The sequence below is a fragment of the Molossus molossus genome, unplaced genomic scaffold (genome assembly GCF_014108415.1).
Source record: "Molossus molossus isolate mMolMol1 unplaced genomic scaffold, mMolMol1.p scaffold_m16_p_5, whole genome shotgun sequence".
NCBI lineage: Eukaryota > Metazoa > Chordata > Mammalia > Chiroptera > Molossidae > Molossus > Molossus molossus.
The window spans coordinates 61,022,780-61,048,041 of NW_023425388.1; the positions used below are offsets into that span (position 1 = coordinate 61,022,780).

Sequence of the window (25,262 nt, forward strand, 5' to 3'; positions counted from 1 at the left end):
TTAATCCTTACCCGAGGATATTTTTTCATTGATTTTTAGATAGAATGGAAGGAAGGAAGGGAGGGAGGGGGAGAGAAAGAGAGAGAGAGAGAGAAACATTGATGTGACAGAGACACATTGATTGGTTGCCACCCACACAACTCCAACTGGGCCTGAGGATCAAACCTACAACCTGGGTATGTGCCCCTGAACAGAAATTAAACCCTTGACCCTTTGGTCCTCAGGCCGACACTAACCACTGAGCCCAACTGGCTGGGGCTGATGATAATAACTTAATTGGTATAATTTCTTTCAAGGGATTCCAGGAAACAGGATTTATTTTGTTTAATGATTCCATACTTTATTTTTTATATTTTGGTCATATGCATGGTGAGTGGAGGTAAAGAGCTCTTTTGAATAAGAAAACAAAAAAAAATGGAAGTTGTAGGTTGTGATTGGCTGTTAAGTCTGATCTCAGCTCTGTGTCTGATCAGCTGCCTGACTTTTAGTAAACTAGATTAGATCTCTGAGCTCGACTTTATTTATTGTATTTATTTATTTTTTGTTATTCCTCACATGAGGATCTTTTCCCATTGATTTTTAGATAGAGTAGAAGGGAGAAAGGGTGAGAGAGAGAGGAAAGATCTATGTGAGAGAGAGACATTGATTGGTTGCCACCCTACAACACCAATCGGGGCCAGGGATCGAACCTGCAACCCAAGGTACATGCCCTTGACTAGGAATCAAACCTGCAACCCTTCAGTCCAAGGGCCAACACTAACCGCTGAGCTAAACCGGCCAGGGCTCTGAGCTTGATTTTAAGTGTCTGTTAACAACAACCTTCATAGCAGCAAGCTTTTCTGGGGGGAACAAAGGGGGTTTATGCTAGCCAGAAAAGGACCAGGTCCTGGGGCATGTACAGTAACCCAGCAGCAGGGCTGGTTGGAGAAGGCAAGGCCGCTGGGCTGGAGCTGACACTGCTCTTTTATACATTGAGCCTGGAGAGGAAAGGGTTAGGTTGTTTTTGTTTTTTTGTGTTTTAAATCCTCACTTGAGGATATTTTTCCATTTATCTTCAGATAGAGGAGGAGGGAGGAAGGAAAGAAAGAGAGGGAAACATTGATGTGAGAGAGAGAGATCGATTGCCTCCCGCACGACCCTGACCAGGGCTGGGACTGAACGGCAACTGAGGTAGATACATGCCCTTGACTGGAATCGAACCCGAGACTCTGTGGTCCTCAGGCTGATGTTCTAACCGCTGACCCAAACCAGCCAAGGGGAAAGATTTAGGTTGTTTTGAAAGAACTTACATTGACTGTAGACAGAGAGGGTGGGAGAAGGCAAAGCAGGGCTAGTCCTGGGATAGGTGCAGATTCTGTAAGAAGTGTTTGCTCCTTTGGAGTGGTGGTGGGCAACAGGCTGGAAAGTTCATGCATAGGCCCCTGATATTCAGCTACTGGGCTGTTTTCTCTGTGTAATGGAGGAAATAGCCACCTGGAAGTTTAAGTCAAAGTTTCGACATACATTGAGGAATGGAAGAAGTTTTCTGTGCCTGCAACTGTTAACTGATTAGCCTCTCTTGTCTCTACCTTCCACCCTCCTGCCTGCTGCAATTTAATTTAGGACATCTCACTTTATTTTTTCTTGTCATTATTCAGATGCGGGGTTAAATGAAAGTAATTTCCCAACCCTTTTTAGCATGGAACTTTGTTAACTGAAATCTTATACAGAAGTATAAACAAATAAAACCTGTTACCACAGACTTACTTGGGGCTGGAGACTTTCCTCCTTGTGCCTCTATCCCTGATGAACACTAGATTGGATGACTAAATTTAACTCGAAATCTCTGTTTTTGTTGTAATAATTTATATTTTCTTACAATTAAATTTATTGGGTGAAATTGGTTACCAACATTATATACATTTTATCTGTATATTGCAATGTAATATTTTTTATTTTTTACCAAAATCTTGCTGCTTGCGTGTTCTTGGAGTCTTTTCCTTTCTTTCTTTAATAGAATTCTAAAATACTATAGTAGGAAGGACCTTGGTGGTTTTATTGTTCAGAGTTCTTCTTTTTTTTTTTTTTCTGGTACATGCCCCTAGTGGGAACCGATCCTGGAACTCTCTGGTCCGCAGGCCGACGCTCCAACCGTCTGAGCCAAACTGGCCAGGGCCAGAGTTCTTTAAGAGGTGAGGATGGACTTTAGGTTGTTTGAAGTCTCTGAAATTATATGAAAAATGTTGGTTTGTAATTTTTCCCCCATAGTCTTCATTGGATGCTACAAAGATCCATGACCCTCTTTGCTCTGATTCATCTGTGACAGTTACCCACCCATTAAGTACTTTGTGGTAGTAATTATGCCTCTTATAAAGTTGATGCTAAGTCCTCCTACTCTTTAGTAGTTCTTTGTATGTTAATGATTCCCTCCTGTCTTCACTGGTTAACATTTCCTGTTTCCAATCCTAGACATATACAAGGACCCCAGGTTAGAACCTGTGGTTTGCTAGTGCTTCTTCAGTTTTAATGGGCATACAGTTCACCTGGAGAACTGTTAAATATTCTGATTCAGTAGATCTGGAGTGGGTCCTGCGTTCTAACAAGTTTCTCGGTGATGCTGTTGCTAGACCACAGTTTGGTAGCACAGGGCTAGACTGTACCTTGAAGGGGGAGCCCTTGTGCCTACTACTGGTGATACATAGTTCTCAGTATATGTTTCCCTTCTCACATTTATTAATTCATTCTTTCATTTTACCTACAAATTATAATGCCAAATATTTATCAGAGTATTTAAAAACAGAATTGTCTTGTAGGCATTAGAAATACGGCTTTAGTGCTTAAGTAATATAGCTAGAGATGTTAAAAATCCATTTTATAGCTCTAGCCAGTTTGGCTCAGTGATGTAGCATTGGCCCACAGACCAGAGTTGAGGGTTTGATTCCAGTCAAGGGCACGTACCTTGGTTGCGATTCAGACCCCAGCACTGGTCTGGGTCATGCGGGAGGCAACTTCTCTCACATTGATGTTTCTCTCTCTCTCCCCCTCTCACTCTGGAGATAAATGGAAAAACATCCTTGGGTGAGGATTAAAAAACAAAACAAAACAAAAATCCATTTTGTAAACAGCAAAGTACTAAAAAAAAAAGTTTAGCTGTTGCTTTTACTTTTTGGGAGTAAACATATGAGGAAAGAAACTTTCCAGAGGGAGCCCTACCTATTTTATTTAATCATGACTGTTACATAGATGATTTACATGTTTGTAGATGATTTACATGTTTGCTTTGCTTCCTTGACAGTATTGAAAACCATGTGACTTTTTCCCTTCTAGTACTATAAGCATATAATCTGATCAATAACAGTGTATAAAATCTATAGATTAACAGAATAATCGTATTTTAAGCTTTTTTTAATGATTTGCGATTGAAGATTTTTGTCATTCTTTACATAGCAGAAAAATTGGAAACAATCTGAATGGCAAGGAAAATGGTTTTAAAAACTTGAGTTACCATTTGAAACAATCCTTAAAAACAAGTTATTTTAATGTTGGAAAATACTGTTAAGGTGAAAAAGCATGATATGAAATTGTATGTATTGTATGATCTCAGACACATTAGTATGAGTAAATAGCCTGGCCGGTGTGGCTCAGTGGATTGAGCTTCGTCCTGTGGACTGAGGGGTCCTGGTTTGATTCCCAGTCAGGACACATGCCGGGGTTGTGGCTTGATCCCCAGTAGGGGGGCATGTGGGAGGCAGCTGATCAATGATTCTCTCTCACATTGATGTTTCTGTCTCTTTCTCCCTTCCTCTCTCAAAAAAAACCCCACATATTTTAAATAAATAAATAAAATGAGTAAGTAAAAAGACTAGAAGGAAATAAATATATCAACTTATGTCATCTCTTTGTATTTTGGATCATAGATTGTTTTGTTTTGGGGAGGCAACAAAAGTTATACTCAGAAATTGGTTTTGGCAGCAATTTATTTAGATATTGTAGCTGTGGGAATTATAATAATTTTCTAAGCCAATAGCATATAGGATAATAGCCAATAACGAATTACCTCTTAATAAGCCAAATAAAGAAATAACATACTTTTAAAAATAAATATTTTTATTGATTTTTAAAGAGAGAGGAAGGGAAAGGGAGAAAGAGATAGAAACATCGATGAGAAAGAGAACCATTGATCAGCTGCCTCCTGCACACCTCCTACTGGGGATCAAGCCCGAAAACCGGGCATGCGTCCTGACCAGGAATTGAACCGGTTACCTCTTAGTGCATTGGTTGACACTCAGTCACTGAACCGCACCGGCTGGGCAGAAATAACATACTTTATTCAGGTAGAGTGGGAGGGAGAGAGAGAAACAGAGAGAGAGAGAGAAACATCGATGTGAAAGGAACACATTGAGTGGCTGCCACCCGCACAACCGACCAGGGCCGGGGACAAACTGCAACCGAGGTACGTGCCCTTAGCGGGAACCGAACCCGGGTCTCTCAGGACCGGAGGCCGACGCTCTAACCGCTGAACCAAACTGGCCAGGGCAAAATAACATACTTTAAACAATGACAGAGTAATCTCATTATTGTTCTGGGCAAGGGGTGATGGAGGAATAAAGTCCAAATGTAATATGAGGCATTTTTTTTTTTTTTTTTTAATCCTCACCCGAGGATATTTTTCCATTTTTTGTACAGATAGAGTGGGAGGGAGAGAGAGGAAGAGAGAGAGAGTGAGAGAAACATCGATGTGAAGGGACACATCGAGTGGCTGCCACCCGCACGACCAACCAGGGCCGGGGACAAACTGCAACCGAGGTACGTGCCCTTAGCGGGAACCGAACCCGGGTCTCTCCGGACCGCAGGCCGACGCTCCAACCGCTGAGCCAAACCGGCCAGGGGTGAGGCGTATTTTTTTATACAAGGCAGAGTCGGTGACAAACCAAGAACTGATTTCCAGCTGCCAGTGTAAAAGTGAAATTTACTTGTTGCTAGAACATGTAGCTAGGGAACAAAGAAGCTGGTGTGGGCAGGCAGGGTGACTTCCTTTGTGGGACCACTGAGCCACTGCCCATAGCAGGAGCTAATGCCCCAAGGAACTTCAGAGAGTTTCTTTGGTTAGCAAAGAGCTGCCACACCCAAACAGAAACTCAGATAGTCCTCACAAACTCAGTATTTATGGTCTAAATTCCCCTTACCATAGTTGCTTCTCCACACCCATTCTTCTTCTTTTTTAAAAATTTTTCACACTGTACAGTCCCCTTCAGTACTCACAGCTCACTGGTAAGGAGGCTGGGCAGTGGTTTGAGGCTGAAATTTACTCTGACATGGGCACACCAAGTGAGGCCCACAGAGAAGGGCCCACCATAAATCTATTACCAGGCTCTCCACACATTCTTTTTTTTAATCCTACCCATGGATATTTTTTCCATTGATTTTTAGAGGGAGTAGAAGGAGGAGAAGGGGGAGAAGGGGGAGAGAGAGAGAGAAAGAGCATGAGCACATGAAAGGAAGAAAGAAACATTGATGTGAGAGAGACATTGGGTCTCAGGTTCAATTCCTGGTCAAGGGCATGTACCTGGGTTGCAGGTTCAATTCCCGGCCCTATTTGGGGCACATGCGGAAGACAACTAATCGATGTGTCTCTCTCACATTAATGCTTCTCTCTCTGTATCTCTCTCTGTCCCCTCTCCTCCCTCACTCCTTCCGCTGTCTCTCAAAAACAATGGAGCCCTGGCCGGTTTGTCTCAGTGGTTAGAGTGTCAGCCCGTGGACCAATGAGTCGTGGGTTCAATTCCAGTCAGGGGCATGTACCTCGGTTGTGATTTGTCCCCGGCCCTGGTTGGGGGCCTGGGGTGGCAGCCACTCGATGTGTCCCTTTCTTGGCTATGTTTCTCTCTTTCTCTCTCTCTTCCTCACACTCTATCTGAACAAAAGCGGAAAATGTCCTTGGGTGAGGATAAAAATAAATAAATAAATAAAAATAAAAAACAATGGAAAAAATATCCTCAGGTGAGGATTAACCATAAATAAATAAATAAATAAATATTCCACTTAATAATGTTCCATATCTAATTGTTCCATATCTAATACACAGTGTTTTTGGTTTTATCTTTTTCTTTCTAGTGAATGGAGTGCCATAGAAAAAGAAATGGGTGATGGACTGCAGAGTGCTGGTCATCATATGGATGTGTAAGTACCTAGAGAACATGAAATAAACCCTAAGGTGAAGTTTTGTGGTGAAGGGTTAGTGACTCTTCTGTTCATCTGTTTATCAAGTTTGCTGGTGTTCATATTATGCTTTGTGTATACAGATTTATCTTAAAGAAGTTTGTCTCAGGAGTGCAAGGTTAACTTAACATTCAAAAACCAATCAGTCTAATTCATATATCAGCAGAATAAAAAAGAAAGTCTGTATGTTCATTTCAATACATGTGGAAAGCATTTCAACATTCATTCACAGTAAAAATTATCCTCAAATAAAAGGTATCACCTCAGCCTGAAACCTACAGCTAATATAGCACTTAATAGTGAAATATTGACACTTTCTCTCCTAAGATAAGGAACAAGGCAAGGTTGTGTGCCATTGTACTGGAAGTCCTAGTCCATGAGGTCAGAAAATCAACCTTAGAATAAATCTTAGAAAGGAAGAAGTAAAACTGTCTTTTTGTTTTTTTAATGTTTTAATGACTTTTTTAGAGAGAGAGAGAAACATCGATATGAAAAAGAAACATTGATCGGCTGCCTCCTGCATTTCCCGATTGGGGATAAAGCCCACACCCAGGCATATACCTGGGCCAGGAATTGAACTGGGACCTCTTAGTCCATGGGATGATGCTCAGTCCACTGAACCACATCAGCTGGGTTAAAACCATCTTTATTTGCAGTTAACAGGATCTTTTATATAAAAACTCATAACCAAAAATATTGTAGAACTAGCAACTAAATTTAACAAGGATGCAGGATATATGATCAATATGTAAATATTATTTTTATTTTTTTAATTGTTTTTATATACAATTAGAAAATCAACATTTTAAAACAATGCTATTTATAATAGCTTCGAACCAGAATTTATTGATTTTAGAGCGAAACATTGATCGTTGTTCCACTTATTTATGCATTTATTGCAAACCAAAACACTTGGGAGATCAATTTAATGAAAGATGTGAAAGACCTCTACATTGAAAACTTTATATATAAACATTGCTGAGAGAAATTTTAAAAACTCTAAATAGCCCTGGCTGGTTTGGCTAAGCGGTCAGCGCGTCGGCCTGTGGATCAGACAGACCCGGGTTCGGTTCCCCCTCAGGGTATGTATCTTGGTTGCGGTTAGTCTCCGGCCCCTGGTTGGGGTCTTAAGGGTGGCAGCCACTCGATGTGTCTCTCTCTCCCTTCCTCTCTCCCTCCCACTCTAAATGCAAAAATGTCCTCAGGTGAGAATAAAAAACCTCAAAAAACTCTAAATAAATAGATAACTCATATTCATGAATTGGAAGACTTAGTAGTGTTAATATGACCATTCTTTCTAGATTATAGTCGTAATCAAAATTCCGGTGACTTTCTTATAGAAATTGATAAACTGATTCTACAATGTATATGGAAATTCAGAGGATCTAGAATAGCCAAAATAATCTTGGGAGGGGGACCAAACCTGGAATATACTACCTGATTTCAAGACTTACTACATAAAAGTATAGATGTCAAGATAGTGGGATATTAAGATAAACAGATCAATGGAACAGAATAGAGTACAGAACTAGGCCTACATTTATATACAGTCAGCCCTTGTTTATCGCGGTTAATCAGTTCCAGACTACCACGATAAATGAATTTCTGCGAAGTAGGATTCTTTATTTACTAATCGTCCCTCGCCACTTACTACACTATATTTGAAAAAAACGCGATAGAGTGAAGCCGCGAAAGTCGAAGCGCGAAGTGGCGAGGGACAACCGTAGTTCATTTCAAGAAATGATTCTAGAAATTAACCAGGTATCTACATGGAGAAAAAAATTGAACCTTGAGGCATATTTTAGCAGCTTACATAAAAACTAATTCAATTTGAATCACATACATAAGTGTAAAAGTTAAAAGTACACATTATAGTAGAAACAGAAAAATATTATTGTAACTTTTGGGTAAACAAGGATTTCTTAAAGAGCATAAAAAGAAAAAAATGTTGAATGAAAATTGTTCTTCATCAAAATTAAAAGTTTTGCCTATTAACCCTGGCCAGTTTGGCTCAGCGGTTTGAGCGTAGGCCCGCAGACCAGAGGGTCCCAGGTTCGGTTCCCACTAACGGCACGTACCTCGGTTGCAGTTTGTCCCCGGCCCCGGTTGAGGTTGTGTGGGAGGCAGCCACTTGATGTGTCCCTTTCACGTCGATGTTTCTCTCTCTCTCTTCCTCTCTCTCCCTCCCACTCCTATCTGAACAAAAATGGAAAAATGTCCTCAGGTGAGGATAAAAAATATATATATATCCTGCCCAGCCCTGGCTGGTTTGGCTCAGCAGTTAGAGCATCAGCCTGCAGACCAGAGTTGCAGTTCCATTCCGGGCAAGGGCACATACCTTGGTTGCAATTTGGTCTCCAGCCCTGGTTGGCGTCATGCGGAGGCAACACATCAATATGTCTCTCTCACATTGATGTCTCCCTCTCTCTCTCTCTCTCTCTGTCCCTCTCTTCCTCCCACTCTGTGAAAATCAATGGAAAAATATCCTCAGGTGAGGATTTAAAAAAAGATCCTGCCCAGCCAGTGCGGTTCAGTGTATTGTGTGTGGTCCTGGTTCGATTCCTGGTCAGGACACATGCCGGGGTTGTGAGCTCAGTCCCCAGTAGGGGATGTGCAGGAGGTAGCCAGTTGATGTTTCTCTCTCACATCGATGTTTCTATCTCTCCCTTCCTCACTCTCTAATAAAATCAATAAAAACATATTTAAAAAAAACTCTTATTGGGGAGGAGGAATGTGGGGGTTACTGTTCAGTGGATACTGTTTGGAGAAAATGGATGGTGGTGATGGTTGCACAATGTGAATGTACTTAATGCTGCTATACTGTACACTTTAAAATTCTTAAAAAGGTAAATTTTGTGTTATGTATATTTTACCACATACACAAAAGACACCATTAAGTTAATGAAGTGGCAAGTCATAGACTAGGAGCAAACGTTTTTAACTATAATATATAAAGAACTACAACTCAATAAAAATTTCAAAAACTTAATTTTATCTAGGTATTATTTTCCTTTGGACTATATTTAAGCTAACTGGCTACTTTTCAAATAGATTGTTAAGAAGTTTTCCTGCATTCTTTTGACTTAACATTTTCAGTTTTCGCAGGAATTTAGGATTATTCCTTCAATTGATTGTAAAGTATTAAATAAAATTTAACGGTAGTACTGATAGCTAAAATTCTTTGTCACTTATAATTTTCTACCCAAGTACATGCCTTTTATCCCTACACTGTGTTTCCTGTTTTCAAGCCATCAGCCCTGTGGTTTTTCTTCCTTGTTTCCTTAACATTAACTCTTCCAGAAGCAGAGGTTTATGAACTACAGGCAGTTTTTCCTCCTCAAAGCAATGATTCTTAGAAGATATTCCACACTCTACAAATGTAAATTTGTAACTGTAGAATATGTTATTTGCCTACTTTTATAAATTCTTTAAGCACATCATGGCTTTTCAGTGAATCTTAACTTAGGATTACTTATTTATTTTTAGAACTTCAGTGAACTTTGTTTACTTGCCTACATGAAACAGGCCTGGAGGCATAAAGTGTATTTTTCTTTTATTCCCATGCTAGGGAATCAGAATTAATTTGAAAAGTGCGTGACTGTTATACCAAACAGAAGTAGTAAATGACATGGCCCATGTCCTTATAGAATTTATAATGTCATCAGAGAAATAAAACCAACGCTTGAGACATTACCTTGATACAATTTAAGTTCCAAATGTTAATAAAGTTCAGACGAATAAGGACTGAAGTGGTCTGGAAAGATTTTCCAGAGATGTTCAGATATGTGCTTTTTAAGATTTGCAGAAACAGTGTGGAAAGCCATCACTTTTCTGTTACAAGGAAAGACTCAGGTCCAGGAACAAGAAGGCATAGCAATGAGGGTCAAAGATTTATTGAGAATTTGAATAAAATAAGGCTTCTAAAATTTTCTGTAATCTTTACTTGCTTAACTTTTCTTTTGATCTCTTTTTGGCATTACTATATATAGTTACTACCAAGAACACTTGTGCACCAATTATACTAAGCTCTTACTCTGTCTATAGATTTTGTCGCCCTTTTATAATATCTTTGAACGAAACATTACAGTCTTACAGTGCTTTTTTAGCTACCTGTAAGAAGGACCATGTTTTTGTTTGTTTCATTTTTTATTTCCAAGATACTGCTTATTGAAAAATTATAGTAAAATGCAATAAAATTGTCATGGTAATTAGAAATTGCTATAAATGTTTCTAAATGCTTGTTCTCACTTTCTGTACTTTGTCACTGATGGGTAATAAATGGTCTGTGGATTACACTTTGAATAGCACTCTTTTAGAATGTCCCGATAAAAGTTCTTCTGAAACGTTTTTTTAAACAGGTATGCATCTTCTATTGATGATATTTTGGAAGATGAAGAACATTATGCAGATCAGTTAAAGGAGTATCTTTTTTATGCAGAAGCCCTACGGTAAGTATAAGTGTTCCAGATGCGGCCCTGTGGCTGCCCACCACTTTCTATACATGCTGCTCTAAAATAGAGATAGTAAGGTTTTTTTATGACTCGTAAGATTTTTAAATGAATTAATTCCTCCAGATGTTGAATGAACTATCTTTTTTTTTTAAAACCTCACCCAAGGATATCTTTTCATTTATCTTCAGATAAATGAGAGGAGAGAAAAAGAGAAACATCGATGTGAGAGAGACAAATCGACTGATTGCCTCCCACACGACACCAACCAGGGCTGGGGACGAACTGCAACTGAGGCACGTTCCCCTGACCAGAATTGAATCTGCGACTCATTGGTCCACAGGCCGACGCTTTAACCACTGAGCCAAACCAGCCAGGGCAAATTAAATCTGTTTGTAGTCCCCTGTGTTACAGAGTGCTAGGCATAGAAATTTAAGACAATCCCTGTTCTTGAAACATTACATTGATAAACCTGTCAGTCTCAGGTATCATGTGTGTTGTTCTTCGTACTTTTTTCAGTTTGAAGATTAGAAGCAAATGTGTGTAGCACTATCTTTTACTAGGTTGTATATTGCCTTTTTTTTCAATCCTCACCCGAGGATATGTTTATTGATTTTAGGGAGAGAGAGAGAAAGGGAAACAGCATTGTGAGAGAAGCGTCTCCTATAAGTGCCCAACCTGGGATTGAACCCACAACCTAGGTATGTGCGCTGACCATGCGGAAATCAAACCAAAACCTTTTTGGTGTACAGGATGACAACCAACTGAGCCACCCAGCCATGGTTATATATTGCCATTTTTATTCTGTGATTTTTTTTTTTCATACTTGCATATCTTATCCTCTTAGTAAGGCTGTAAAACTTCTTAATATCAAGACTTTGTCTTCAGTTTTTATGATATCTCCTACAGGGCCAAACAACTCTCTGGTAGGTAGTCATATTAATTAAGAAGTTACTATATTTTTTCTGTCCATTTTAGAAAAGTGAATTATTTTTCTATAATAGGTGGCTTTTGGTTATAACCACTTTTAGTCATTTTCCTGTCACTTTTAAAAGTAGTTTATAAATTCTGTTAGAAAAAAAATTTGTTAGTAAAACAGTAGAGCAGTATTTCAGTAATTATATGAAAACATAACATTACTAGCCTTTTTCCTGCTAGAGCTTTGAGTACTAAATAGTTTCCCCAAGGTATTTTTAAGTTACCAAGGGGTAGAAAGTTTCAGAATACAGTGGAATTTTCTGCAGCTCTTAAAAATTATACAAAAGATTAGCATGTATTGATATGGAAACATGTTCATGGTATGTAGTTAGGTAAGAAGAGATGTGGAATCACTTGGAGAGTGTATATATGTGTTTGTAAATGCCTAGCTGAAGTCTGAAAGGATAAATACACTTCATTAACATGGATGTGTCCGGAGAGTAGGATTAAGGAAAAGAGAGGGTTCTTGAAACTTTTTAATTTTGTGCATTCCTGTGTTAGATTTTTTTTCACAGTGAGCATGGATTACTTTTGTGATCATAAAAACGATAGACATTCCTAAGCACAAAAGAAGAAAGCTTTGAGATATCTTTTTAAAGAATACTCAGTTGCTGTGTGAGATTATACCATTTAAGTTATACAACTATTTTTTATGATGTGATAATTTTGTGTTTTTATTGAAAAAAATTACAAGTATCTAGAAAACAATCTTTTGTTTTAAGTCGTATAAAATTTTTAAAAATTTTTATTTATTGATTGATTTTAGAGAGAGAGAGGGAGAAACATCAATTTGTTGGTCCACTTACTTATACATTCATTTGTTGATTCTTGTACGTGCTCTGATGAGGATCAAACCTGCAGCCTTGGCATACCAAGACGATGCTCTAACCAACTGAGCTACCAGACCGGGTTAAGTCTTATAAAGTTTTTATGCTTAGGTTCTGCTAGATTTAATTTTTAATGTTGGGTTACTACATTTAAACTTGAAAATTCTGGATACACAATTTCTGACCCTGCTAAGACATTGGGATGTCTCCCCCTTACCCTGAAAAACATTTTTAACGTGTTAAAAGAGAAACCACAACATTTAAATGGCAGCAATTTTTTTGCATCCCTAGGGCTGTGTGCAGGAAACATGAACTAATGCAGTATGACTTGGAGATGGTTGCTCAGGACTTAGCATCCAAGAAGCAGCAATGTGAGGAACTGGCAACTGGGGTGAGTGTTTTTCCATTTAGGTTTCTGGTAGTACTGTAGCAAGCCTTGTGTGGAATGAGCTGTAGTTGTAATACTCAGGATGCCTGGAGCTTTTACAGGGGAATAATTGTGGGCAGCTGTATAACTCTTTGGGTTGTGATCTTGATATAAAAATGTGTAAACTATAGTCCTGTAAAGGGGGACGACATCTGTAATACTTTCAAATAAAAAAAATTTTTTTTCCCATTTCTTGTTCAGATAGAGGGAGGGAGGGAGAGAGAGAAAAACATCGACGTGAAAGCAACACATCAAGTGGCTGCCACCCGCACAACCAACCAGGGCCGGGGACAAACCGCAACCGAGATATGTGCCCTTAGCAGGAACCGAACTCGGGTCTCTCTGGACCACAGGCTGACACTCTAACCGCTGAGCCAAACCAGCCAGGGCAACAATAAAAAAATGTTTTAAAGATATTTTGCTAACATTGCTCTGTGTAATGTCATCTCATTTCTGATTAAGTCCAAGTGAAAAGACATTATTTTGGGGGATTGAAATAATGACCTTTTTTTAGGTTTAATTTTACAAGGTATATTACAGAAATTTTAGTTCACTTTGAAAAACCATACCCAATTAAAATCAGTGTATCTCTCTTTACAAGGAGCTTTTCGTGTACTTTATTCTTGAATGCTTACAGTGAGTACTTGTGAAGAAAATTCCCTATCTTCTTGTACTAGACTTAAATCTTTTTTTTTCTTGATTTTAGAGAGAGAGGAAGGGAGAGGGAGAGAGAGATAGAAACATCAATGAGAGAGGACATTAGTTGGCCGCCTCCTGAATGTCCCCCACTGGGGATTGGGCTCACAACCTGGGCATATGCCCTGAGCGAGAATGGAACCAGAGATCTTCTGGTGCATGGGTCTGCTACACTCAACCACTGAGCCATAACAGCCAGGCAACGTATATCATTTTTATAATCAGCTTTCTACTCTACTGCTATCTTATTGACCTAAATTAGCTACCACAGTGAGAGCACACAATCTGGAAGTAATAATAATGAGGCAATGACAGTATCACTGTTCATAAGTCACTTTACTAACAAGTACTTTAATTTTAAAGGTGCTTATAGGTTACCCACTTGCTGTGTACATAAAAAGTCATAGGTTTATGTGGAAAAAGACCTTTGACCATGAAACAGGTACATACTAGCCTTCATTTATTTTTAAAACTCTGGGAAATTCCCAGTCCATTTTCAGAGAGCTTGGTTCTCTACTCCTACATGAGAAGGGAAAAGTGTTTCCCTTCATAAACTCCAGAGAGTAGGGAAATGTTAAAGCAATAAAACTTAATGTTTGGGTTTAAGCATCCTATATTATTAAAGATACCCAAGTTTTGGTGTGAGTTATGCAGATTTTAAATATGTTTCTCTGGCCCAACCGGTGTGGCTCAGTGGTTGAGCGTCGATCCATGCACCAAGAGGTTGCTGGTTCAATTCCCAGTCGGGGCACATGCCCAGGTTGTGGGCCAAATCCCCAGTGTGGGCATGCAGGAGGTAGCCATTCGATGTTCTCTCTCATCGATGTTTCTATCTCTCTCACTTCTTTCCTCTCTCTAAAAATCAATGGAGAAAAAATATTTTTAAAAAGTTTAGTTAGAATTGTACCCTTTTTGTTTATTCCATATTATTGCAGTTTTAGCAGTCATTTTAGGAGCCCCTTGGTTATAGGCTTATAGTACTTCTATCTGATTAGGGAGAAAAAGAAAAATTTTCTTTAAAAAATTTTTTTAAATTATAGCCCTGGCCAGCTTGGCTCAGCGGTTAGAGCGTCAGCCCGCGGACCAGTAAGTCACGGCTTTGATTCTGGCCAAGGGCATGCATGTACCTTGGTTGTGGTTTGTTCCCGGCCCTGGTCGGGGTTGTGTGGGAGGCAACCAGTCGATGTCTCTCTCTCCCCCCCTCTCTCCCTCCCACTCTATCTGAAGATAAATAGAAAAATATCCTCAGGTGAGGATTAAAAAAAAGAAAAAAATTTTTAATTGTAAAATTAAAATGAAATTTATCATCTTAACCATTTTTTAGGTGCACAGTTTAGTAGTAGTAAGAACATTCACATTGCTGTGCAGCCAACCTCCGGAACACTTCTCATCTTGCAAAATTGAAACTATATTCATTAAACATCAACTGTCATTTTCCCTCTTCCCCCAACCCCTGGCAACCACCATTCTCCTTTATGTCTGTGCATCTGACTACCCTAGATAGCTCCTATAAGTAGACTCATACAGTATTTGTCTTTTTGTTACTGGCTTATTTTTTTCTTAGCACAGTGTCCTCGAGGTTCATCCATGTTGTAGCACGTCAGAATTTCCTTTCTTTTTATGACTAAATAATATTTCGTAGTGTGTATACATCACATTTTGTTTATCCATTCATCTGTTTCTAAATCCTTTTAGACTGTGAGAACGTTTTCTTTGAAGGGGATGACTACCAAGCTCTTCGGTCAGGAAACTCCAGAGCAGAGAGAAGCCAGAATAAAGGTGCTTGAAGAACAAATAAGCGAAGGAGAACAGCAGCTAAAATCTAAAAACCTGGAAGGCAGGTAAAAATGCTGAGGTGTTAACAAAGCCAGTCATGTAGATTACATGGTGGAGTGTTGCTTTATAACAATTCCCAGCTTCACTGAAGAAAGTTTCAGCTTCACAATATTACTTTCCTGCACTTTTCATGATTTCTATCTATCCTTTGCACATTTTCTCTGCCCTTTCTTTTCTGTCATTTAACAAAAACCTCATCATTCTTTAGTGTCCAGCTCTCGGTGACTTCCTTTGAGAAGCCACTGTTGTCCTCACAGGCTGTGTAGCACTTGGTTTGTGTCACTGCAGTGTGGCAGTTTTGTACTGAATGGTTGGTTGCTCTGTGTGAGTGTCCCTGGCTAAATTACAAGCCCTTCAAAGCCAGTGACTATCTTTTTCATCTTTATGTTTCAGTTTCTTGCATAAGGTTTGCAAGATGTAATTATTTCATAAGTATTTCTAGAAATTCTGTTTTCAAAGATCTGACATCACTGTTTGGTTTATTTTCCTTATTGTTTTCATCTGTTAGTGAGTAGACCAAGGTAGGCAGAAAGTATATCATTGCTTTGGAGGTGGTTTCGGTTTTTTAGAAATGCTGGCACCAAATTAGTCAAAATAAATGTTCATGAATAGAGTTAAAAAGACAAATGCTTGTCAGAATTTTTAAAATCGTAGTTGTCATTTAAAGCAAGTACATGATGAATCTAATACATAGTCCATCTTGTCAAAAGAGTAGATATTTTCCAGTGACCCAGACAGGCAAGGCAACATCATGTGGCATCTATACCTGTTTTATAGGAATATAGTTGTCCCTCCTTTATCGCGGTTAATCCATTTCAGACTCTAGCGGTTACATCTGGCATTGAAGGATTCCTGGGGTGCTCGAATACATAGGCCTACAGTTTATACATACAGTAATCTTAATTGTAATACAGGGGTGTATAATTGACTCAGACAACAGAGTGTGTGCTGTATCATTTTCACTGTCTTGATCAACTTTTTAATGAATATATTTGAAAAAACTGTAATAGAGTGAAGCCGTGAAAGTCGAAGCATGAAGTGGCGAGGGACGACTGTAGTTTGAATCTGGAATTCTTGTGGCAAAAATACAGATTATTAAAATGTAGAAGAATGTTTGCTTTTTTTTTTTTAGAGAAAAATACATCTTATACAAGCAATAGCTTTTTCCTGTATATAGACAAATAAAAACCAATTCAAATGAGAACTAGTTGTTTGAATTTATAAAATATAGTTCACTTAATTTACATAATAATAACAATGACTCTACTTTTTATTTCAGAGAATTTGTGAAAAACGCTTGGGCCGATATTGAACGCTTCAAAGAGCAAAAGAACCGAGATTTAAAGGAGGCTCTCATAAGCTATGCAGTCATGCAGATCAGTATGTGCAAAAAGGTAGGTTTGGGTTTCAGGCAAGATACAAGTGTATGCAGAAGTGCTTACAAATTGTTTTAAAAAACTGGCCCTGGCCAGGTAGCTCAGTTGGTTAGAGTGTCATCCTGATACACCAAGGTTATGGGTTCAGTCCCTGTCAGGGCACATACAAGAATCAGCCAATGAGTACATAAAAAAGTGGGACATCCCTGGCTGGTTTGGTTCAGTGGTTTAGAGCATCGGCCCACAGACCAGAGAGACCCAGGTTCGGTTCCCGCTAAGGGCACGTACCTTGGTTGCAGTTTGTCCCTGGGGTCATGTGGGTGGACCAGTCAATGTGTCTCTCACATTGATGTTTCTCTCTTTCCCCATCTATCTGAAGATAAATGCAAAAATGTCATCAGGTGAGGATAAAAAGAAAAAAGTGGGACAACAAATTGCTGTTTCTCTCTGTGTGTCTCTCAGTTCGATAAGTAAAAAAGAAAACAAAATTTAAAAAAATCCTTTTTGAATCAAAGTATTAATCATTTTCTTTCTTTTTTTTTTTTTTTAATCCTCACTTAAGGATATTTTTCTGTTTATCTTAAAATAGAGTGGGAGAGAGGGAGAGACACACCGACTGACTGCCTCCTGCATGACCCCCACCAGGGCCGGGAACGAACTGTAACCAAGATACGTGCCCTTGACCGGAATCAAACCCAAGACTCTTGATCCATGGACTGATGCTCTAACTGCTGAGCCAAACTGGCCAGGGCAATACATTTTATTTTTAAAGCCCATTCTTCTTCCCTTCCAGAATATTTTTCATTACATCTACTTAATTTTATAGGGAGAATCATAACAAAAATATCAGTTACTAAGTTGCCACACATCTGAAGTTCCAAATTGTGTGCCCCATTTACGACTTGTATTATATTACTTTGATTATATGATGCTCTTGGATAGGGCAGTAAAATACTATTCTTAACAGTGATGGATACTTTGAAAAATAGCTTACATTAGTTTGGGAAAATGAGGTTATGATATGGTTTGTTGTCAGAGTAAATCCTTTAGGTAGCTGATAACTGTAGTAGAAGATACAAACATTGAAGCTCATTTTATTTTATTTATTTTTATTTTATTTTTTTGTCCTCACCCGAGGACATTTTTGCATTCATCTTCAGATAGAGTGAGAGGGAGAGACAGAGGAAGAGAGAGAGAGAAACACTGATGTGAGAGAGACACATTGAGTGGTCCACACCCACTCAACCCCAACTGGGGCCAGGGACAAACTGCAATCGAGGCACGTGTCCCTAGCGGGAACCGAACCCTGGTCTCCTGGACCACGGGCTGACTCTCTAACCACCGAGCCTAACCAGCCAGGGCTGAAGCTCTTTTTTTTTTATCCTCACCCAAGGACATTTCCCCATTTTTTGTTCAGACAGGGCGGGAGGAAGAGAGAGAGAGAGAGAGAGAGAGCGAGAGAAACATCGATGTGAAAGGGACACATCGAGTGGCTGCTACCCACACGACCCAGCCAGGGCTGGGGACAAACTGCAACTGAGGTACATGCCCTCAGCAGGAACTGAACCCGGGTCTCTGGACCGCAGGCCGACGCTCTAACCGCTGAGCAAAACCGGCCAGTGTGAAGCTCATTTTAGTTAAAAGTATTTTGACAACTCAGTTAGTGTTGTGCAGTTGTTGAACATCGACCCATACACCAAGAGGTTGCTGGTTCAATTCCTGCTTCAATTCCTGGTCAGGGCACATGCCCAGGTTGTGGGCCAGATCCCCAGTGGAAAGCATGCAGGAGGTGGCCAGTCAGTGTTCTCTTTCATCAATGTTTCTATCTCTTTCTTCCTCTTCCTTTCTCTCTCTCTAAAATCAATAAAGAAAAATAAAAGTGTTTTGACAGTGGTGTGACTCTTTCTGAAATGCTGTTGTAAGAACAAAATAAAATATTCCTTAACAGCTTTTCTTTTTTCTTTTTATCCTAATCTGAGGACACCCTTCCATTTTTTTGTTCAAATAGAGTGGCAAGGAGAGAGAGAGGAAGAGAGAGAGAGAGAGAGAACATCTACGTGAAAGGGACACATTGAGTGGCCGCCTCCCACACGACCCCAACCAGGGCTGGGGACAAATTGCAACTGAGGTACGTGTCCCTGTCTGGAATTGAACTCATGACTTATTAGTCCGCGGGCCAAAGCTCTAACCACTGACCCAAACCGGCTAGGGCCTTAACAGCTTTTCTATAACCCAAGATCTGCCTGTGTGCTTTACATTTATCTATCACTTCGCAATTTATCAAGTGAGTTAACATGCGCTATCTCAGTAAAGCATATAGTAAGACAAATCCCATATTTATGAAGACCTTCTTGGGAAAATCACACTCATGCTTTAATTTGTCCAAAATTTGTATTTCTGGCTAGAAACAATCACTTTCTTAGACCTTTGTACTTATATCAACAGTAATAACAGTAAAGAACAAACGTATTTTGAGACATAATCACCAGACTTACACACTAGTCAAGTGGGCTCCTTTAGTATTGGGCTAATTTATATTTTTGACTCAGTGAAATTGTAAGTTACTTCATGTTATGGATCTTTGGGGCCATTTAAGAGAAGTTAAAATCGTGACCATTCAATCTGCAAATGTTGATGTTTGACTCTAGTGTAGTTTGGTGGGGTTTCTCTCTGTTGCTGTTATCCTGTCAACTCCTACTGCCTGCCTTGCTGCTTCACATTTACAGTCTTACTAATCTGCCTTTTTAAATCTTGGGTGGTCTGCCTGGTTGGTGTGGCTCAGTTGGGCATTGCTGGTTCCACTCTCAACCAGGGCACATGCCCAGGTTTTGGGCTTGATCCCCAGTATAGGGGGTGTGCAAGAGGAAGCTGATTGATGTTTCACTCTCACATCAAAGTTTCTCTCTCCCCCTCTCCCTTCCTCTTTCTTTAAAAATCAATAAAATAAAATTAAAAATGTTAAATCTTGGGTAGTCTAAAAGATCAGATAACAAGGGTTTTTTGAGTTGGTTTTGTTTTTCTATAAAAGACTTATTGGCTCTGGCCGGTTTGGCTCAGCAGTTGGAGCGTCGGCCCACGGACCAGAGGGGCCCGGGTTTGGTTCCCGCTAAAGGCATGTATCTTGGTTGCATTTTGTCCCCAGACCCAGTTGGGGTTGCGTGGGTGGTGACTAGTGGATGTGTGGCTCTCACATCAATGTTTCTCTTTCTCTCTTCCCCCCTCTCTCCCTTCCGCTCTATTGGAAGATAAATGCAAAAATGTCCTCGGGTGAGGATTAAAAAAAAGACTTATTAATAAGCTCCTTATGATCTCCCATTTGCTGCTTTTCCCAAAATAAAATGCAGACTTTATCTAATGGTTCAAAGAACCTTTCCCCCACTTTGGTTAGGGTGGGATTTTTGAGGGTGCTAGAAATTAATCTCTGAATAAAAAAAGATACTACTGTAGGTATATTTGAGCATGCCATGTATATCTTGGGGTCAACTCGTGTATCTTAAGATAATAACTGTAGTAAGAAATAATGTACTCACATGAGATTAATAAAAGTGTATGTTCATCTTATTTCCCAAGAACAATACTACAAAGTTTCATCATGTTTTCTTTCCTAAGAGGAATATTTTTTTATATTTGAAAATCTACAGTGTCCTTAAAAAGTTAAGATTAACAGTTTGTTTTTTTATAAATATGGGTGGCTATATTTTATATATTTTACTTGTGTATAACTTAATATATCATACTTTGTTATGTTAGCTATTCAAAATGGTAATTGAGTATAATCAAATGCCAGATTACAGTAGTAATAAACCAAAACAAAAGTTTTTGTTTTTGTTTTTTATCCTCATCCGAGGACATTTTTCCATTTTTTGTTCAGATAGAGTGAGAGGAAGAGAGAGAGAAACATCGACGTGAAAGGTACACATTGAGTGGCTACCACCCGCACGAACCCGGGTCTCTGTACTGCAGGCTGACGCTCTAACCGCTGAGCAACCCGGCCAGGGCCAAAACAAAAGTTTTAATAAAAATACTAATATTAGCATTAAAAGCAAATATCACTTGTGTTTTTTTGGACAGCCTTTTTGATAGTGAATTTTCTAATTTATTGAATCAAGGAGGTGGAGACTTTTAAAAGAAATGCTTGATAGATTTTCATGCTATTTTTTAAAAATTTATAAAATCATAAAAATAGCCCTGGCTGGTTTTGCTCAGTGGTTAGAGCATTGGCCTGCAGTCCAGAGAGACCGGGGTTCGGTTCCTGCTAAGGGCATGTACCTTGGTTGCAGTTTGTCCCCGGCCCCAGTTGGGTTGTGCGGGAGGCAGCCACTGGATGTGTCCCTTCACATCGATGTTTCTCTCTCTTCCTCTCTCTCCCTCCCACTCTATCTGGAAAAAACAAACAAACAAACATAAAAATAATGTATGTTTATTGCAAAAATGCCAAATAATCCAGAAACAATATTCAGTAAAAATTTTTAACCTCCTGCCCCAAATCCCTTTTAGAAAGCTCACCACTGTTACACCTCATGTGTATCCTTTCAGATGTTTTTGTACATACAGTCATTTAGAAAATACACACTTTCCTTTTCCCTGCAAAAATGAGATTGCATTATATATACTGGTGCTCAAGTGTTTGTATTTCACGTTGATGTCTCATGGACATCTTCCTATGACAGTGCTTCAGATCTACCTTATCCTTTCTAACAAGGAACTCTCTGTTCATTAGATAGTACTTCATCCAGCAGATCTGAGGCATTTTAAAGAATTTGTGTGTGCGTGTGTTTTTTTATTTATTTGCTTTTCGTATTCCATCAAGAAGAAAAAAACTAAAAAGATTCTTGTTTTCTTTTTTTCTGTTTGAAGCCTCGATAAATAGACACATTTTAATATTTAAATATTAAAATATTCCTTCTTCATATTTTAGTAGTTATTAGAGACTATCTTGTTTATTGAAAAAATATGTTTGTGCCTGGTTGGTGTGGCACTGGTTGAGCGTTGACCCATTCACCAGGAGGTCGCAGGTTTGATCCCCAGTCAGGGCACACGCCCAGGTTGTGGGACCGATCCCCAGTAGAAGGCGTGCAGGAGGCAGCCAATCAGTGTTCTCTCTCATTGATGATCTATCTCTCCCTCTCTTTTCCTCTCTCTTTAAAATCAATAAAGGGAAAGAAAAATGCTTTTGTTTCTACCGCTTTCTTAGATTTTACTGTTACATTTCTACAAACATGCCTTTTTATTTAAGTATATTAGGTATATTATATCTTACTATCTTTGTGCTAAATAGCCTGCCAGAACCATTGAAAGGGATATGGTGATATAGTACATAATTGGTTTCTATCAAAACACTAGTTATTAGAGTAAAAATTTAATAATTTATTAATTTATATGTTAGACTAATAAGGTTTTTCCTTTTTTTCAAATATTACATAAGTCTTGGCTGGTTTGGTTGAGTGGCCGGAGCGTCCACTCACGAACCAAAGAGTTGTGGGTTCGATTCCCATTGAGTGCACATACCTTGGTTGCAGTTTGGTCCCTGGCCCTGGTTGGGGTCATGGGGGAGGCAGCCAATCAATGTGTCTCTCACATCAATGTTTCTCTCTCTTTCTCCCTTCCTCCCACTCTATCTGAAGATAAATGGAAAAAATATCCTCAGGTGAGGATTAAAAATACATATATATTACATAAGAAAACTATATGACTACGTGTTTGGTTTACAAATAGAAATGATGTGAATATGTAATATGAGTAAATGAATTTATGTTATGAACCTTAAAAACTCAGTTTTGAATAAGAAGTTGTAGGAGTTGTGTCTGCCTTTTGAAGATAGGCTCATACAAGTGATTTTCTTACTTTTTTTCCCGAAGCATTAGACATTCACTTATATTAACCATTGCCAGAAAATATCACTGTAGCTGGAATGTTAATTATTCCAAAAAAAACACAACAGTCGTAGCATACCAGCACGCAGAATACTTGGGCTTTCAGGATCCTTTCAAAATCACATTTTAAAGTTCTTTTTTATTTTATTTTTCCTAAGGGAATTCAAGTGTGGACCAATGCTAAAGAATGCTTTAGCAAGATGTAATCCTGCGCAATGAATTTCTCTTCAATCAAAGTGCCCCAAAACAGAAGCACAAGTAAATTTTTTAAGAATTTAAGTTGCTACCCAATCTACACAAAAATAAATATATAAGTTGAGTAAATTCATCTTTCTTTAATTTGATTGTAGTTGTGTTTATATAGCACAAAAGGCTGTATTTTAATGAAGATTTAATATTATAATTTGAGGTTTTGGGGACTGGTGCTGATTCCAAAAAGTTAATTTGATAAAATATACCAACAGGTTGCTTGTCAGGCTTCTGAACCAATGACTGAATGTCAAAGGTGTTGGGTAATTTCTGGATGTTCATTTCAGTTCCAGCTGTTTTAGATCTGTTTAGAGAGTTTTTCCTAAGATTTAATTCCTATTTTTACTTGGTAAGACCCACTAGTCTGTTATAGGGGGGTATTTTTTCTTGCCTTATAGTTGAGCTGGTTGGTTTACAAAGCTCACCATAAACTTAGTGTGAAATCTAAGATTTTCTCTCACATTCATTGATGCCCCCTATAGCATTTGCATACACTAGAAAATGCCTTTAAGTTGCGTTTTACCAAAATTTTGATACTGCTCAGAAATTTTGTACTGCCAACAAAGAAGACTCAAATTCTCAGCTATATAATGGAATACATTGTTATGATCTAGCAGTTGCTATATAGACTTGAGTATATTACATTTAAGCATTAAATTCTTCTCAGATAATTCCTAACCTCAGTGATGAGCCTAAATTTACTCTGCTTGGCTCTCTACACATGGCATTTCAGGGTACAAGATGTAGCATTTCAATGTATAAGATGTATGTAGTGAGCATATGTGTCAGTATCTTCATTATTAACGTCCTTCTTTTCTGTTGCTTGGCTGTAATTTTTGTAAAGATAAATTCTATTGTTTTTTGGTGTGTGTTCCTGTGGTATGTGTTCAGAAGCCAGGCACTCTCATTTTACTAGCTTTGCAGAATCTTACGTGTGCTCATTATTAATGATTATGTTTAAAAAAAAATCCCCAGTACTGTTCAACATTTGACTTTTTTACATGTTTAAAATGTTGCTGGATTTTTGTGCTGTTTGCCAAACTTATACAATAAATAAATGAAGTATTGTGCTGATTTTCATACGATTTCTGTTATTTTAACAAAGTGATTTTATACATATTAGTACCCAATACCCTGTGTGAAAGTAATACATACCATACTATGTTTTGAAGTGTTTAAGTACGTAAATTTATCTTATGGCAGAATGTTAGGTTTTAAAAAAAAATACTGAAATGAGATACGATTTTTAATATTTTACTTATTTTTTTTAAAGATAAAATTGTTAGAAGCGAAAGTCATCTTTGTAGATACGTATTTCATTCCATTGAATTATATCATCTCTTGCCCTGGCCCATTTGACTCAGCAATTGGAGCATTGGCCTGCGGACCAATGAGTCGTGGGTTCGGTTCCAGTCAAGGGCATGTATCTCCGTTGCAGCTTGTCCCCGGCCCTGGTCAGGGTCGTGTGGGAGGAAACCAGTCAATGTGTCTCTCTCACGTTGATGTTTCTCTCTCTCCCTCTCTTTCCCTCCCTCCCACTCTGTCTGGAGATAAATGCAAGAATGTCCTCGAGTGAGGATTTAAAAAAAAAAATTATGTCATCTCTTGACTCATGAAATAAAATAGCTTTTCATTTGGCATTTAAAAATCCGAAGCCTTGCCCTGCCGGTATGATTCAGTGGTTGAGCACTGACCCGTGTACCAAGAGGTCGCCAGTTCCATTTCCAGTCAGGGCACATGCCCAGGTTGGGTCAAATCCCCATTGGGGGCATGCAGGAGGCGGCCAGTCGATGATCCCACTCATGGATGTTTCTCTCTCTCTCCCTCTCCCTTCCTCTCTCTAAAATCAATAAACAAAAAAACAAAAAAAAATTTTTTTTAATGGGGGTGATGTTAGATTTCTGAAAGTAAATATAAAAAAAACTGTAAGCAATAACTAAAGAAAAATTACTCATTACACTAATTGAAATACTTAGTAACAGGAAGATTTTATCTTGACAATATATGCAGTTGGTGTAGTCAAAGCATTAAAATTAACTGAAGTCATACTTTCATTTGCATCCAAAAATTTGAGTATGGACGAATGAGTCACTTGTAATTACAACATAGATTCCAAAACAGGAACTGAGGATTTTTGAAATTCAAGCATCCTTAAAATAAACGCACATCCAGCTTGGAATGGAATGAAAAACCAAGACTTATGTAACAGGAATGTTAGACTTTTAATATCTTTATAATCATTCTTCAAATATATATGCATACTCTCCTCCTGGGTAGAATTACTGATTCTCCTAAAAAGTTTTCCCTAAAGAAAAGATTGAGGAATTTCTTTCAAGGTTGAATAACCCTTAGAA

The 25,262-nt window shown here is 38.6% G+C and overlaps 1 protein-coding gene and 1 non-coding gene across 2 annotated transcripts in view; one reads left to right on the forward strand and one right to left on the reverse strand.

The window, feature by feature from the left end:
* The window catches only part of SNX4 (sorting nexin 4), a 75,224-nt gene extending 51,242 nt beyond the window's left edge, over positions 1-23,982 (forward strand). Inside the window, exons 9-14 of the mRNA XM_036243899.1 lie at positions 6,094-6,159; positions 10,557-10,646; positions 12,743-12,842; positions 15,270-15,415; positions 16,690-16,804; positions 22,818-23,982. Coding sequence (XP_036099792.1) covers positions 6,094-6,159; positions 10,557-10,646; positions 12,743-12,842; positions 15,270-15,415; positions 16,690-16,804; positions 22,818-22,865 — 565 coding nt within the window. The 3' untranslated portion in view covers positions 22,866-23,982. The remainder of the gene's footprint in view (positions 1-6,093; positions 6,160-10,556; positions 10,647-12,742; positions 12,843-15,269; positions 15,416-16,689; positions 16,805-22,817) is intronic.
* Positions 5,215-5,351, reverse strand: LOC118618009. The gene has a single exon (XR_004956954.1). It is a non-coding gene; the product is annotated as a small nucleolar RNA SNORA42/SNORA80 family (small nucleolar RNA).
* Positions 23,983-25,262: the final 1,280 nt, after the last annotated feature.